At 63.3% G+C, this 15,438-nt stretch overlaps 4 protein-coding genes across 4 annotated transcripts; all 4 read left to right on the top strand.

The window, feature by feature from the left end:
- Positions 1-997: 997 nt before the first annotated feature.
- Positions 998-1,702, top strand: LMXM_13_1050 (conserved hypothetical protein; the record flags this gene model as incomplete). Its single annotated transcript, XM_003873257.1, has 1 exon — positions 998-1,702. One exon carries the CDS (start codon positions 998-1,000, stop codon positions 1,700-1,702), a length of 705 nt encoding a protein of 234 aa, XP_003873306.1.
- Positions 1,703-3,035: 1,333 nt separating this feature from the next.
- LMXM_13_1040 (serine peptidase, clan SB, family S8-like protein) lies at positions 3,036-8,321 on the top strand (the record flags this gene model as incomplete). Its single annotated transcript, XM_003873256.1, has 1 exon — positions 3,036-8,321. The coding sequence occupies one exon, from the start codon at positions 3,036-3,038 to the stop codon at positions 8,319-8,321; it is 5,286 nt and encodes a 1,761-aa protein (XP_003873305.1).
- A 747-nt stretch (positions 8,322-9,068) lies between these two features.
- Positions 9,069-10,160, top strand: LMXM_13_1030 (conserved hypothetical protein; the record flags this gene model as incomplete). Its single annotated transcript, XM_003873255.1, has 1 exon — positions 9,069-10,160. One exon carries the CDS (start codon positions 9,069-9,071, stop codon positions 10,158-10,160), a length of 1,092 nt encoding a protein of 363 aa, XP_003873304.1.
- A 1,019-nt stretch (positions 10,161-11,179) lies between these two features.
- Positions 11,180-14,824, top strand: LMXM_13_1020 (hypothetical protein, unknown function; the record flags this gene model as incomplete). Its single annotated transcript, XM_003873254.1, has 1 exon — positions 11,180-14,824. One exon carries the CDS (start codon positions 11,180-11,182, stop codon positions 14,822-14,824), a length of 3,645 nt encoding a protein of 1,214 aa, XP_003873303.1.
- Between the last annotated feature and the right edge of the window lie 614 nt (positions 14,825-15,438).

Below are 15,438 nucleotides of genomic sequence, written 5' to 3'. Positions count from 1 at the left end.
GTATACCTCCTCATCCATCTCCGCCGCTGCCCATCGCTCGCTCGCCCTCTTGCTATTAATCGAAGCGGCAATCTTTATCTTTTCCCCGTCCCTGCTGTCCTTGGAGCATCTCTGTAGGCGTGGTGGTGGTGGTGGATGCCGGTGTGTGTAGTGTGGTGGCGGAGAGGGGGGGACGAAATACTTTGCCGCTTCTAGCTGCTGCCGGATTTCATGTCACGGATGACCCCTCGCGCACGGGGCACTTTCCCTTCGTGTTGCTGTTGTGTGTACGCGTGTGCGCGTCTTTCGTGGCGATGGAGATGAGGAGGCGGATGCGTGGCGCTCAATGTGCCACCCCGTTTTGCACGTGACGGTGTCAGGGTGCTCGTGGCTGTTGGCCCGGTGAGAGTACGAGAGGAGGAAAGATGTGCGGCAAGAGTGGGTCCCCTGGCGCACATATCACCTCCATCCACGCACGCTGACGCACGCTTCCGCCCTCGCGGCCCGCGCCCCGTCCATGACGAAAAGGGGACTCGGAGGCAGACGAGGAGGACGGCAGGCACACACGAATGTGAAGGAGAAATCGATAAAGCTCGTAAGAAAACCCAAGGGCACGTGCGAAAGCACCATACCACCAACAGAGGGAGAGAGAGGGACAGCGTGCATCGAGAGCAGTGGCGTGATCATCTGGGTGTCTCAGACCCAAATGACCAGCAGCACTCCGTCTCCCCCCTCTCCCCCTTCCCCGCTTCTCTCGACAAGCTCTTGGCTGACTGCGCCTTCGACGCGGCTGGGCGCCGCCTTCAAGAGCATGACGATATGGTACTGCCCGGCGTTCGATCACGCCGATGCGCTTAACCGAAATCCGGCCCCCCTTCGCTTTCCGCCCGTTTCTCGATCTCCGTCTCCGACCCAAATAGGAGTCCCCGATTTCCCTTTGAGCCAACGGCATCATACACACAGACTCCCCCCCCCACACACACACACGCCACCCCTCCCTCTCGAACGGCCTTGGCGAATGGCGTCTGCTGTGGACAGCAACACCGCCTGCTCCCACCCGCTCGGCGGAACGGTAAGCAAGGCACTGTTGATTGTCACGCCCGCCTTCGCTCGCAGGCAAGACTTTGTGCAGTACCTCAAGTATAAGCTCTACGATGCCGGCTTCATCGTTGTGCGTGAGGAGCTGCGCCTGTTGAACTGCGAAATTGCGGAGAAGATGGCCATTGAGCTGGACCGGCCCCTTGTACCTCCTGCACAGACGGTGACTGATGGTGCGCGGACGTCAACCGGCTTTCCCGCATCACTGCTGCCGGCGGCGCATGACCTGGTAGGCACGGCGTATGTTTTTGTGTTGGCTCGCACAAAGTGCCATGAGCTGCTGCAGTCCTTCATCGAGACACAGCTGTGCGGCGAGGACGCCGATGTGCTGGACGCGTTCCTGGGGGCGCATCATGTGCAGGGTCGCAAGCTGCCCCTCTGGACCTCGCTGACGGCAAACGGCGCGAAGAAGTCCGTCGCGTTGCTGTTCCCTCGCATGCTAGCCGAGGATGTGCCGACGTCAGCCGTGTCGCGGGAGTACGTGCAGGCAAATCTGAAGCAGGCGCTGGTGCCCACCTTGGCGGCTCTGGCCAAGCAGAAGCCGGAGAACCCGCTGCGGTGGCTGGCGATGCGGCTGCTCACAAACAACACGCAGGACCCGCCGATGATTTCGAGCCCTTCCTAGCGCGCGAGATGTGTCTGTATATGCGGCGCAGGCCCATGTCTTGTCCTCCGCCTCTGTATATCAGCCGCCGTAACAGCGGGGACCGACACACACACGCGCCGCCGCCCTCTCCGCGTCTTGCCCACGCTCCCTTTTTCTCATGTAAAAGCAGAGGCGCCCATCTCACGCGCACCGAACACGCAAAACGCCCCTCAGCTCCGCGAACACACCAAGAGGACACTGACGCCTTCCCCGCATGGGTTATCACGTGTGACTTGGCCCAGCCGCACTGCAGGCGTCGTTTGCCCCCACCCCTTTCCCCTCCCTTCCCTCAACGACAGCAAGCAGAAGAAGCGCCGGGATCCATGCCAACGCGTCACCGCTGGCCGATGGTGCTGCCGTCCCCCTTGTGGCAGGGGGGGGGGACGGCGTGGGTTTTCATGGCTTTCCTTTTTCGGTGCTTGCTCGCAGCAGTGCGCGTCGACGTTCGGCGAGTGCTGTGGACGACTCGCATCCCCACCCAGCTCTACGCCTCCCACACACCCGCTCACCGCACTTGCACGTGAATGAAAGGGCTGCACATGGATGCACTCGCTCTCTCTCCATATTATATGGTTCCCTGTCTCTCTCCCTCTCCCCCTTCCATCTTCTCGTCCTTCCCGATCTAGACTCGCTCCTGCCCCCGCTGGTGTCTTTGAATGCAGCAACCGCGCGCTCGTTGTTTCTCGTCCCTCGCCAGCTGTCTTGCTGCTCCGCATCTCTTGCGCGTTTCCTTCCACCGTCGACGGTGCTGCGCACTGCCATGATGACGTCGCCTACCAGCGCACGGCCGTGCAACTTCAATGGCATTGACGTCTGTCTCTTCAAGCTACTCTGCAGCCCACCGCTGTCCCTCGCGGCCCTCGTGCGTGCCGAGCTGTTCACCGAAGACGATGACCTGCGCAGCAGCAAGCGTTCGGTCCCCCATGCCCCTGTTCCCCGTTGCCTCTCCCCTCCCCGCCTCAGGCGCGGCAGGCGGCGCACAGGCACGCCGTCGACCCTTCTCAGTGTCCCTTCCTCCCCCCTTTCCCCCGACTCTCTCACCTCCCCTTCTTTTTCCCTCCGCCAGCAGAAGAGGACGCGGCGTGTGGCGTGTACTTCTGACCATCGCAATCGGCCTGCTCAGTATAGCCCTCCACGCAAGCGCGCGCACACGGAGGCGCGTGGGCCTAAACGCGACTACGCTGCGTAGCCACTCCACCGCCTCTCCATCTCCCTCACCCTCACCCAGCGACCAAGGTGGTGGTGTGTCAACACTTTGCTGGCAGAGAGGGCGCGGGTGTGCGGCCACAAGCACGCTGCCATTGCGGTAGTGATGGAGGCGGTAGTTGCTCTGCGGCTGCTCACCATTCATATTCTCGCCGCACTCTTACTGGTGCTGCCGTCGTTCCCTGTCGCGGAAAGGCCGTGGCCGCTGACTGTGCAGGCTGCACGCCGTTCCACAGATGCACACGCCGAAGGGCCCAGCATACATCCCCGCGAGTACTACCTTGGTAAGTATGGCACGCGCTGCATCCGAAACTTGACGGAGCTCGTCGCATCCGAGGATGCTGCAGAGCACCTCGCCTGCTTCTCTGGCCGTGGCGTCCGCGTGGCGTTGCTCGACACCGGTTTGTGTGCCGGCATCACTAAGCACAGCCGTAACTCCGTTACCTGCACCAGTGTCGTGCCCGGCGTGGCGTGCGAAGATGCCGGCTGCGCTCACGGGACGCGCAGTGTGAGCGTGCTGGCAGGACAGCTCTCTGTGTCGACGCCGCCGTCTAGAGAACCACTTGAGGAGACTGCGTGGCGCAACAGAGAAGCACACCACGCCTTCGCTGACCACTACATCGGACTCGCCCCTGACTCCACGGTGCGCGTGTTGCGTATCTTCGACAGACAAGGACGCACAAACCAACGCCACCTCGCCCGCGCCCTCGACCTGCTACTGCGTGAAGCTGAGGACGGCGAAGCAGGGCGCCTACACAGCACGTGGAACACATCCAGTGCGCGCATCCGCCGCCGCGACGAGACCGTGGATGTGATTAGCCTGTCCTATGGCAGCAGCGACTACCACAGTAGCCCGCAGGTGCAGGACAGGTTGTACCGGCTGATGCATGAGCACGGCGTCATCGTCGTGGCGGCCGCCGGCAACGACGGGGTGCGCTTCGGCAGCGTGCGAAGCCCAGCGGACATGCCCGGCGTGTTGGCCGTCGGTGCCCTTAGGATAGAAGGGCACGGCAGGTCGGCACAGACAACGCAGGCGTCACGCACTCTCGGCAACTTGGAGAGCTCCCTTGCCGCCGGTGGGGGTCACAAGTCCGTTGCGCATTTCTCTGGGCGTGGTCCTACCACATGGGAGCTGCCCTTCGGTGCAGGACGTGCAAAGCCGGATCTCGTCGCTCTCGGCCAACACGTGTGGGCCGTCCAAGGCGTGTCGGCGGCGACCTTGTCCGCGGCGGCGCGACGGGCGCGTAGTGCTTCACCTGCGCTGCAGCTACGCTCCGCGTCTGGGACGAGTATTGCCGCCCCTCTCGTGGCCGGAGTCGTGGCGCTCTGTCTCGAGGCGGCATGGTCATCTACGTCCGCTGCAGCATCAGCACCGAACATCACCGGAGGCGGTTCTTTCGCCGACGTGCGTCAGAGTCGACTTGCCCGTGCTTCCAACTCGCTGCGGGTGCGTGAGGCGATTTTGCGGACGGCCGTTCCTCTGGAAGAAGCCGCGGCATCACTGCCGCCATGGCCTCACGCCGCACTCACCACGCCGTTACACAGCAACTCCTCCTCGACGGCGTCAGAGGAGCATCCTCGCCGAGTGCTGGCTGGTGTGCCACTGCTAAAACTTTATGCTGGATACCTTCGCCTGTCGCGAGTCAGCATTCTCTCGCAAGGAGCGGGCGAGGTGCGGCCACTCCGCGCCCTGCACGCCATCGTCGCGAAGGCACCTGCGTCCTCGGCCATCGATGCGCCGGAGGCGTTGCGCAACTGCGCCTCTTTCGCCATACCACCATCCGTGCGCATCGGCTATGGGATTCCACGTGACAGCAGCAGTGATGACATGCGCACCTCGCAGAGCTGTCAACCTCCTCATGATCCTGACGGGAAGGCACACGGCGACTCGCCATTCCCAGGTCTGCCCGGCATGTCCCTCGCCGCACCGCCCGCCGCGTACTGGTGGCCCCTCTCCGACCAAGCAGTCTACCCCGGCGCCACACCCGTGCTACTGAACATTTCTCTCCACCTCTGCCCCCCTTCTTCGTCCGCCCCTGCGCATCAGGGTGCGCGTGACGCGGCCACTGCAGCAAGTGGCGAAGCTGCACGTCGAGGGTCAACAACGCATACCCACGTTACGTATGTAATCACCAAGGTAAGCGGGCGCGCGCGTGCACGTGAAGGTCATCCATCACGGAACAGCGCTCACCAGAGTGACGCCTGCCCTCTCCTCCTCTTTGAGGACGCGGAGGACCGCCGCCGTGTGCGCTCGACAAGCCCGACGCGGCTTCTGAACTTGACGGCACGGAGCGCCTCTCCGCATGCATCATGCACTGACGGGGAGGTGGCCGGGGAGGCGGCTGCGGTGTTGGGGCCGCGACACACACAAGCAGGCGTGTGCTCATTTGTGAAGCGGCGGAGTACGCAGCAACGGTGGATGCGCCACCTTCTACGCGTGGCAACCGAGCTCACGGTGGTGGCGAGCAGATCGCCGACGCGCGCTAACGTCGGAGCCCAGCTGTCGCCGCCACCGACATCCTTCAGTCTCTCCGTCGCCGTCTCCTCCCCCGCGTCCGCACACGCGCACCTTTGCTACGACGTGGCGCGCGAGACAGTGGCGATGTGGCGAAAGAAGGGCGAGAGATCGCCAGCCAGCGAGAAGGGCGCCGCGGCTGGCCGGAGCTCGGCTGAGGGTAACGACGGCCATGACGAACAGCATACAAGGGAGGGTCCGCAGGTGCCAGCAGGTCACGGCCGTTGCGTTCCGCTTTTTCACCTGTTTCGCGCGCTGAGCGTGGAAGGCGCGCTGCACATCTTCACTGGGGGCTCCTCCTCGCAGCCCGCGCTGGCAGTCCCGTTCGCTGTTCGCATCGTGGAGCCGCCGCCCCGGGTGCAGCGGGTGCTGATGGACACGAGCCTCGACTGGTTCAACCCTACGACGGCCACCTCAAATTTGTTCATCGCCGGCGACGACCCACACGAGTCGGACACTGACGGCGTAGGCGCGGCACTGCGGCGTGGACGACAGGGCCAGCGTCACGAACGCGCCTACGCCGAGGCGGGTGGCGGCGATCACCCGTACACAAACCTCGCTCTCCTATTCCTCTACCTGCGCCACACACTTGGAATGGCAGTGGCGACGTTCCCGCTGCTGCACATGAGCACGATAACCACCTTGATCGAAGCTAACGGTAGCTCACCGCTCTGGCCCCCTGCAGAGCGCACCCACAACGTCTCCCACACTGCGCAGGGGGCACCCGAAGATGCTCTGGCACATGTCGGCACGCTCATCATCGTCGACCCGGAGCGACCGCTGGCACGCCGTATGCGGCGCCTGCTAACGCATGCGGTGCTCGGCGGAGGCGCGGATCGTTCAGCGGACGGCCTCAACGTTCTTCTGGTGACGGACTGGTACAGCGCCGATATGGCAGCGCAGCTGCACTGGACGCGCGACGAAAACTTGGCCGATGCAGAGCGCTCCTCCCGCGTCGGCGGCACCGACGCGGTGGAGGAGGTAGCCGGTGTCGACGGCGACAGGGATGCTGTGCGCGACTTGCGGGCGCTTAGGCACCTCGGAAATGGCTCTACTTGCGGCCTCGCCGGCTCCAGTCACGTGCCATCGTGGAACCGTTGGCTGTCAGAGGTGACGATCGCGTCGGGCAGTGCGACGAACAATAGCGACTGCAATGGTGCAGCCCCTCTGGGCAGCGTGGGACTTGTAGACGGAACGTCTGAGTTGCCGTTTGAGCTGAGCGAGAGCATCGTGATAGACGGCGTTTTGGTGGTCGACGCTGCCGCCCCGACCGGGAGGAGCGAACCTGAGGGCAACGCATCCGCCACGCATGGTGGCGGCCGCACCGCCACCTCGGAAAAGGTGGTCGCTCTCCGCTCTCTTGGACAGCTTAACGCAGCCGGTGTGCTGCAATGGCGTCTCCCTGCGCAAGTAGCAGTGCAGCGACAGGCAGGGAGAGCTGCCGCGGTCGGAGCTTGTAAAAGGGTGCGTGAACCCAACGCTCACTCAAGTGGTAACGGCACCTGCCGCACCGCCTACGCATCGAACACCTCAACCGTGCCTTCGACGCAGGAGGGTGAGGCTGTCTTATGCAACGTCATGCCAAGCTGGGTGCAGCAGCAGCGGCGCCTCGTGAAGCGCACCATCGTTGGTACAAGAGGCGGCTCAGCGCCGGTGTCTGCGAGATCAGGGAGCGCAGCGGTTGGCGTGGCGGCGGCGGCGGTTGAGGACGTCTGGGAAGAAGTGCCTGTCACAAACGGAGGCAGCCGTCTCGTCCACATTGGCGGACAGGAGGCGGTCGAGGTCAGCACACGGGCATCAGCAGAAACGCGCGCAAGCGAAGCCGCGCAGAGCCTCACGCATGGTGTGCTGGGCTTTCTTACGCTTCCCCCACCTTCCCCAGACGTTGTCACCGCGTCCGCCAACCGCTTCCGGCCTGGGCGCATAGCGATCTTCACGGACTCGGACTGCTTGTCGACCTCGGACCAGCACGCGCAAGCCGCCCTGGATGAGTTGGAAGCTCTTCTCTACCCGCCATCCGCGTCGCCATCGTTACCCGTGCCGACCTGTGCGACGTGGGACTGTTTTGCAGGCACTCCCGACGGGCAACGGCTGCTCCAATCAGAGTCGGCGCAGAGCTCTGTGTGCGTCGAAGTGGTGAAGGAGCTGCTTCTGTGGCTGCACACTGGAAACCTGCACCGCTGGCGGGACTCCGCGCAGCTCCAGTGTGAGGCGCGCGCATGGGCACGAGCACCACCGCATCGGTGCACGGCGGACGCCACCCCTGGCGCAGACAGTGTGCTCGAGCCCAAAGCAGGGGTGGATAGCGTTGACGGTGATCTCGAAACAACGAACTTGGACGAGGTGCTGGGAACGGCGCCGGAGCGCGCGCATGTCGGCGAGGTGGTGTGGCGGTTGTGGGCTTCGTTGGCGGAAAGCACAGAGCGCGATGAAGCGTCGTACCTTGTCGAAGGTCCGGAGGACGGGGCCCGCGTTCAACGCGACTACGCAGCCCGTCAGGAGGGCGCCGCGGCAAAGGTGATGCGCGCCTTGCAGGTGAACTACCATGGAGACTGGCGTGCGCATCTGCAGGACCGTAATGCGTCGCCGTCAAGCACCGGGGCCGCCGGCGACCCATACTCGCACCCCCTACGCCCCGCGAGTGGCCGGCGGAGCGGCATTGCCACCCTGCAGCCGCCAGCGCAGCATACCTCCTTGATAGAGAGTCTGCTGCCGTTGTGCGGCATGCTCAACGTCCTGCGGTGGCTGCAGCATCCGCTGGTGCTTGGCCAGATCATGGTTAGTGCAGCTGTCGTGATGAGCGTGTGGTTGTGCCGTGCACGGGGGTGGTCGTTGGAGAGGCCAACGCGCGTGACTGCCCTCAGTCGAGTTCGTTGACCGGAGCAAGTTACTCTTCATGTTGCTTGCTGAGAGGGACACACACACACATGTGAGGCAGGAAGAAGTGGGGAAAAGGCAATCGGCTGGCCAACGGCGTCGGTGTCGGAGCGTCGCGGTGGTGCGGCGCTTCCTCCCTCCCATTGTGCGTTTTCTCGATCTCGCCACCTCTGACCCGGCGCAAGTGAGCGGAAGAGCCGGCCGGCCTGTGTGCTGTCGTGAGCGCGGCTGGAGTATGTCTGCAACGGTGTCGTATGTGGTGGCAATTTCGGGTCATGGCCATCGCCCCTCCTCCCTTTGCGCTCTCGCGCTTCCGCTACTACGTCAGCGGCTCGAACAACAACGCAGAAGAAAATGATCGTCCGGCACCAGCCATGACACGCATCCACCCCCTCCACATGCGCGCGTGCGTATGGGCGCATGGTCCGTGGCACAAGACCCGTGGCCGCATAACCTGCGCCTGCCCCTGTTGTTGCGGCGGTGGCGCTTGCTCGATGTGTAGCCGGGGTGTGGTCCGCCACGGCCGCACCGCCCTCCCCCCTCTCCTCTCCGTCGTCACCTCTTACCTATACCTGCAGAGGGAGGGAGGGGGGAAAGGGGGGGCGCTCACTGTCTCTTGCACTATCTTTCTCGCTCTCTGCCTCCGCCCTCACAACCCAACCACCGAACACCCAACACCACCACCACCCTCCTCCTCACCCACTCTTACCGACAGCTGCCAGCTCTCCACCCTCGAACGGGGCACCCATGAAGTCGACCCGCACGACCGCAAAGGTGCGCTCTGCGTGTCTTCCGTATAGTACCACGATGCGCAGCAGTCGCCACACAAGCTCGCTGCTGTCACGAGTCGCCCACAGCGTTGGTGCAGTGGTGGCGAAGGTGAATCCTCTGCGGCAGCAGCCGTCGCGCGAGGAGCACAGTCCATCAGGACTTGCTGAGAGTCTACTGTCATCAGTCGAACCGCCGGTGCTTGCGCCGGGCGACATCCTGCGCGACCTCGCCTTCTTCACGCACGCATCGGAAGTGGGCCTCTTTTCTACCCACCCATCGCTTTGTGCGCGGGTGTTCGGTGTTGTCCCGGGGGACGTCTTCGAGATTGGTGGCGGCCGTGTCATCACGTCTAGCAGCGGTGTTGACGCAGAGGCCGGCAGCCGCATTGCGGGGGAGTTGATCGTTGTGGTGGGCGCGCGCAGCGGCAGGTTGTGGGTGTGGGCATACGGCGATGAGGTGGCGCGAGTACTGCGTGTCCCTTCGAGCACCACCTCTGTCATGTCATCGAGTGCCGCAGAGGTGCGAGCCGCCATTGTGGAGCACTACCAGCTGCGCCAACTCGCCCACCCGTCGCGTCAGCAATGCAGCGCTGGCGGTGGGGTGGCAGGGGAACCGGATGGCCAAGTGGAGTTCGTTCGGGCCGTGTGTGTAGCCTTTCAGAGTCTCTGCGCCCGCGCGCACGAGGAGGTGCAGCGGCTGTACACGCCAGATCAGCTGGCATTCCTGCAGCGTGCTCCCGACTTGTACGCGGCCGTGACGAAGCGTGTTGATTGGGTGGCCAGTTCCTCGGATGCCGCATCACCCGCGGCGGGAGTGAACTCAGAGCCGCAGCGGCAGCAGTCGGATCACCCTCACGAGATGCCGTCTTCGTTTCCCTCGCGTTCAATCTACGCAGACCTCGCCCGCCACGCACCGCACACCGCCGCGGTGGTTCTGCTGTCACCGCGCGTATCGCTGGTGACCGGGGCTGTCGGTTGGGTTGGCGAAGGGGACGTCGTGCTGGCCGACTCGCTCGTCGGTCAAGGGGGTTATGGTGAGGCGTCTCTGTCCGCCTCGGTGGTGATCTGAGCTGGCAAAGGACGCAAGCAGCGGCAAGGGAAGGTGAGCGAAGCAACGCAACGTCCAGCCGCAGCATAGCGACTTGTCAATTGGGGTTGCTCAGCGCCAGGACACGACGCGCGAGATGGGCCTCCGACCCCTCTGGCTCGCTGCGTGTATGCGTGTGTGTGTGTGTATGTGTATGCCTGCCTACTCTCACATCTGCGCCCCACCCTCTCTCCTCCTCCTGCACGGCTGTGCGGAGGTGAAGAGAGCATCAGCGGGAAGCGATTTCGCAAGACCTGTGTCTCCGAAGAGGGGGGGGGTATGCCCTTTACCGGCGTCAGCAGCGACGGCAGACAGACATCGGCGCAAGCCGTCGTAAGCGCACACAGGCACAGGCACTGTGAGACAGACAATACGAACGCCACAACAGCTTCCACTGTGACGCTGACACGAGGCGCCTTATCGGTGGGCGGCACTCGACTGCTGGTGGGATGTGTGGTCCAGCGCAAGAGCTTGGCACAACGGGTTTTGGTATGTCCGATGCACGTTTGGTGGTACACTCCTCTTTGCCTGAGGCTCCCTACCGCCATGCGTCCTCGCACTCAAGTGTGTGTGTGTGTGTGTGTGCGCGCTGGCTGACGCATGCACGCACGCAGAGGCACACGATTTTGTAGCTTGTCCCGACTCACCTCTCACTCTCTCTCTCTTGTCTCTCCCCCTCCCTCTTCTTCACTGCATCACGTCGTTTCGCTCCTCACCACAATGGCATCGCCTCCTCCTCGCCCCTCCACTCATCCGTCCAAAGACTTTTCGGTGCAGCTCCGTCGCAAAAATTCGTAATCGTGACGGAAGTGTCTGCGTGGCACGCCCTCACGCGCCTCTCCGAGGGTGCCTAATCGTAAAGTCGACGTCTTTTCCGTTGGGGTGGTTATCCCCCCCCCCTCCTTTATCCTTGATCCGGCCTCGTTTTTTTCGCGTGGCGCCACCGCTGGCTGCCTTCGCCTCTCCCCCTCCCCTTCCCCCCCACTCCCCCTCCGCTAGCCATGTATTATGACAGTCGGCTGCGCCATACCGCCCTGCTCGCCCTCTTCGGGCTGCTGCTGATCATCGCCATCCTGTACGACAACGTCCTCGATGACGTCGAGAACTCGCGCGCCGGTGAGATGCAGGAGATGCGGACGGAGGCGCACGGCGTGGGGACGCTCCTCTTTGCGTCTCGTGCGCACTGGCAAGCCGCGCCGCTGGGACTCGGCCAGCTCAAAATCCCGCACGTACCGGACATCTTCATCTCTGAGTACATCAGCCGCAACGTATCACCACACCTCAGTGACGTGCGTGATGCCCGTACCCTGGTGTCGAAGGATTTGTTTGCGCAGCTGCAGCTGTGGCGCAGCCCGGGCAGCGGCGCCGAGCAAATCTCGAAACTCGTCGACTCGTTGACGGAGAACGAGAGGGTGACTGCGCGTGCGGAGGCGGTGCGCAAACGTCAGCACAAGTCGAAGACGCGGCGCTCTGCCAAGTTCCTGTTTAGCCTCTTGACTGGTGGCGGCAGAGGGCATCGCTATGGCAACGACGACGACGACGAGGAGGATTCTGGAGCCGCCGATGACGTCGTGAAGGTGCGCTACCCAAGCCGCCTTGCTCTTCATTTTCACGGCTCGTCAGACTCGTTCTCTCTCACCTCCAACAACGTCCAGCTCGTGCCGTACCCGTTGGTCCCTCCGCCAGTCGCGACGCAGCGCAGTGAGGCAGCGCCGCCACCGCACGCAGACGTGATCGGCCAGATAGAGTCCACTGGCGAGAATGCCGACCAGAGGACAGCAGCAGCGGCCAGCGACACGTACGCTGGCCCCACCATCACGGTCACTATACCAAAAGGCAAGGTGCGCTACGCAGTGCCGCATCGCACGACCCCGCACACGCCGACACACGGCTGGGATCACTTCTACGTTGCCCTGAACCTGTGGAAGAACGAGGAGGTGCTGCCTGACCTTACGGAGGCGCTCATCGCCTTTCTGGAGGAAGAGGTGAAGCCTTTCTTTGATCTCGCCACCTCCGTCGTGGTCTCCATCTACTCCAACATATCGCCCGATAGGACAGCCGAGCTCATCACCACGCTGCTGATCCCGCGGCTGCACGCTGCCGGAATTCGGACCGTCTACGCAACAACGGAAGGCGCGTGTCTCGGCTACGTGGAGCGTCAGTCCTTCCACGAGCGCATCGAGTGGATGGCGTGCATCCGGAACAAAGCCCTCGAACCACTCTATGAGAAGGGCATGAGCGTGTTCGGAGTGTCGCAGCAGCGGCAGCAGGTGCAGGCCAGTGCCGACGGTCTTGTTGTGCTCTTTTTCAATGATGTCATCTTCCGTCCGCAGGATATCACGGCGCTGCTGGAGAGTCGCGCTGAGCCACAGGTAGAGGCGAACACGCGGCCACACGGCTGGGTGTCCTCCGTCACAAAGGCAAACCGTGAGCCTGCAGATGCTGGTGTGAACTACAAGGGCGATTGGCGGAGGCATCCGGTGGGCACAGCGTCGACGACTCCGTCGAATTCCACGTCGGCAGCGACCGGCACAACCTTCGACATGGCATGTGGTATGGACTTTTACGCAACCTTCTATGACACATGGGTCACGCGCGACCGACTTGGCAAGCCCTTCGGGGGGCAGATGCCCTATTCAGACGACCACGCCACCCAAGAGGCATTCTACCGCGTCTTCAAGCACGATCGCGCCGGCGGCCATGCCCCGGAGGCGTCGGCCATCCCAGTCAAGTGCTGTTGGAACGGCGTCGCTGCCATCCGTGGCCGCTTCTTCCTCGCCCCGACCCCACCGCATCGCCTCGGCTTTCCAGTCCGGGACGCAGTGGAGACAACAGCGCAGACCCCGTCGGCGACAGTGTCTGTTCCGCCCGCCGCCGAAAGCGCACGCAGCGAGGCTGCTGCCCACCCCCCTGATGTGCTGCAGCGTCCCTCGGGTGCTGTCTATGACCGTATCGGCGACGTGCACGACCTGTTCAACACAACACCGCTGTTGCACTACTATACACGCGTGCTCGCCCGCCGTCTGCAATCGGTGTGTGTGTTGTGGAGCTTGATGCGCCGCGAGATAGCGAGGCTGGCAGACATTCCGTTCTACAAGCCAGAGACGTGCGACAACAGCAGCAGCTTCGAGAGTCTCCTGCAGACGGTGGACTACGAGATGCGCCGATCTTCGGCGGTCGGCGCGGACTGGGTGCAGCTGCGGCTACAGCTTGAGAGCCGCACGCCCTTCCTCGCCACCGCGCCGGACCTGATGCATCTCAAGGAATCAGTCGTTAAGGCAGAAAACGAAGGCGACGTGGAGCCTGCCGCGCCGGTGGCGCTGCGCGTGGAGGACAGCGTCTACTACCGTGTGCGGCACCCGTCAGTGCGGTTTCGCCACGCCTTCACCCCATCCTACGGCGCCACCGTCGCTGGGCACGCGCTGGTGCGTGATGAAGTCTGTCTCGCTTCGGAGTGCCTCCTGATCTGCCAAGATGTAATGCACGCTGCCCTCCTGCAGGACAAGCGAGCGCCGATTATCCTGCTCAACCCCCACGTGCGCGTTGCGTACAACCTCGAGGACTTCAACCGCGTCACACAGCAGACCTGGTTCTTCGTGCACCCGCATATGTACTGGGTCTGGACGCTGGCGCGGCGGATGCAGCTGTGGTGGTCGTCGTCGTCCAGCGTACAGGACAAGGGTACCGGTGCAGGCGGGTTGCGCGAGCTCGGCAACACCACGTCGGCGGCGGATGACTGGCTGAACGTCACCTCAGCTGCTGCCGCGCCAGGGACGGCCACGCGCGGTGGTACTCAGGAGCTCAGCGTGCAGGACGGGGTCGGTCGTGTGATAGCCACTGGCCTCATCGACATCCCCACGCTGACCCGAATGGACTGCCAAAAGTCCACGGAGGGCTCTATCCAGGAAGCGATGGGCGCCTTCTTCCCTGTTGTGCGCCTGGGCCAGTTCCTCCTCGCCGCGCTGCTGCTGCGGTGGTTGTGCTGGCAAGTGCGTGCAGATGTGCTGGTCGCGGCGCTGTCAGACAATGGCGGTGCGGCACGGACCTACTCGGTGGAGACGCAGTGGTGGGGCACGCTCTACTGCGCCGTGTGGTATTCATCGCTGGCGCAGTGGCTGCGGTGGCTGGCAGGTGGCGTTGCCGCAGGTGACCGCGACGCCAAGGACAAGGTCGCTGGCGAATCGGAAGGGGAGAGAGCCGTGAGCCGCCGTGGCTACAGTCCTGCAAGACATCCTGCCACTTCCTCGTCATCAGCCCTTCTACAGCAGCTGCATCGACTGCAGTATCACCGTTTCGTGAGGAACTCCCCCGCGCGCTCGTGCGTCGGCGCTGTGTGGCGTGCCGCATACCTTGCCGCACAGACGCTGGTGTGGCTGATCAGGTCGCTGGGTTGCGTCGGGTTCTGGTTTGACTGGTGCCTAACACCGCGGGCCTTTCCCATCCCAACTGGGTGTTCGGGCTCCAAGGTGCATCAGCTGTGGCTGCACAGGAGGAACGCTTCATCCGCCAGGTCTCACTATCGTCAGGAGCCCACACGTGCAGTGGTGTCCACAGATGTCCTGCGGGCCAGTTCTACTATGGCAGGAGAGGTGGCTGGCTACACGGCCACCCGCCGCAGTGAGGGAACGGCACGCCCCATCTCATAGGCATCGTCCATCCCGCGCAGTTTCACAGCGAGCGGTGGCGGCGTTGGTGCGCTCGGTTACGGTGATGGATGACACGGAGGTGCAGCGGCAACACCACGGCGTGTCACAGGTCGCCACAGGCGTCGCAACCGCTACCCCCGGCAAACTCCACAGAAAGCTCCATGAGCTCGGCGTCATTTCTTGAGCGCCACCTCGATTATAACCATGTCCTTGGTCCCAATTTTATAGTATGCTCCTCTGAGCCAGTTCCCCCCCCCCTACGATAGCGATGATAATGAGGGGGAGCCCAGTAGAAGTTCCGCCGCATGGCTGAATGGGGGAGAGTGAGGGTGGTGATACGGAGGGCGTAGTATACCACCATCCACACCACCGCGACAACGACGACAACAACTTTCCCCCTCTCCCTCCACAGACAGGCAGACTTCTCTTCGCTGCTGGCCTTTGCTTTCTCTTCCTACCTCCCCCTCCTGCAAAAGACAAAGGTGTGTGCGTCGTGGGTCAGCACGCAGTTGACGTTCAGCAAGCAGGCGCACACATGAGCGAGAAAGTTACACGAACACATTACCCAGGCAAGCAAGCGGCATTCACGCACACAGTTGCGTTATGGCCACTGT

The sequence above is a fragment of the Leishmania mexicana genome, chromosome 13 (assembly GCF_000234665.1).
Source record: "Leishmania mexicana MHOM/GT/2001/U1103 complete genome, chromosome 13".
In the NCBI taxonomy this organism is placed as follows: Eukaryota; Euglenozoa; class Kinetoplastea; order Trypanosomatida; family Trypanosomatidae; genus Leishmania; species Leishmania mexicana.
Note: the sequence above shows the minus strand (reverse complement) of the source record. Positions and strands in the feature narration are given on the sequence as shown.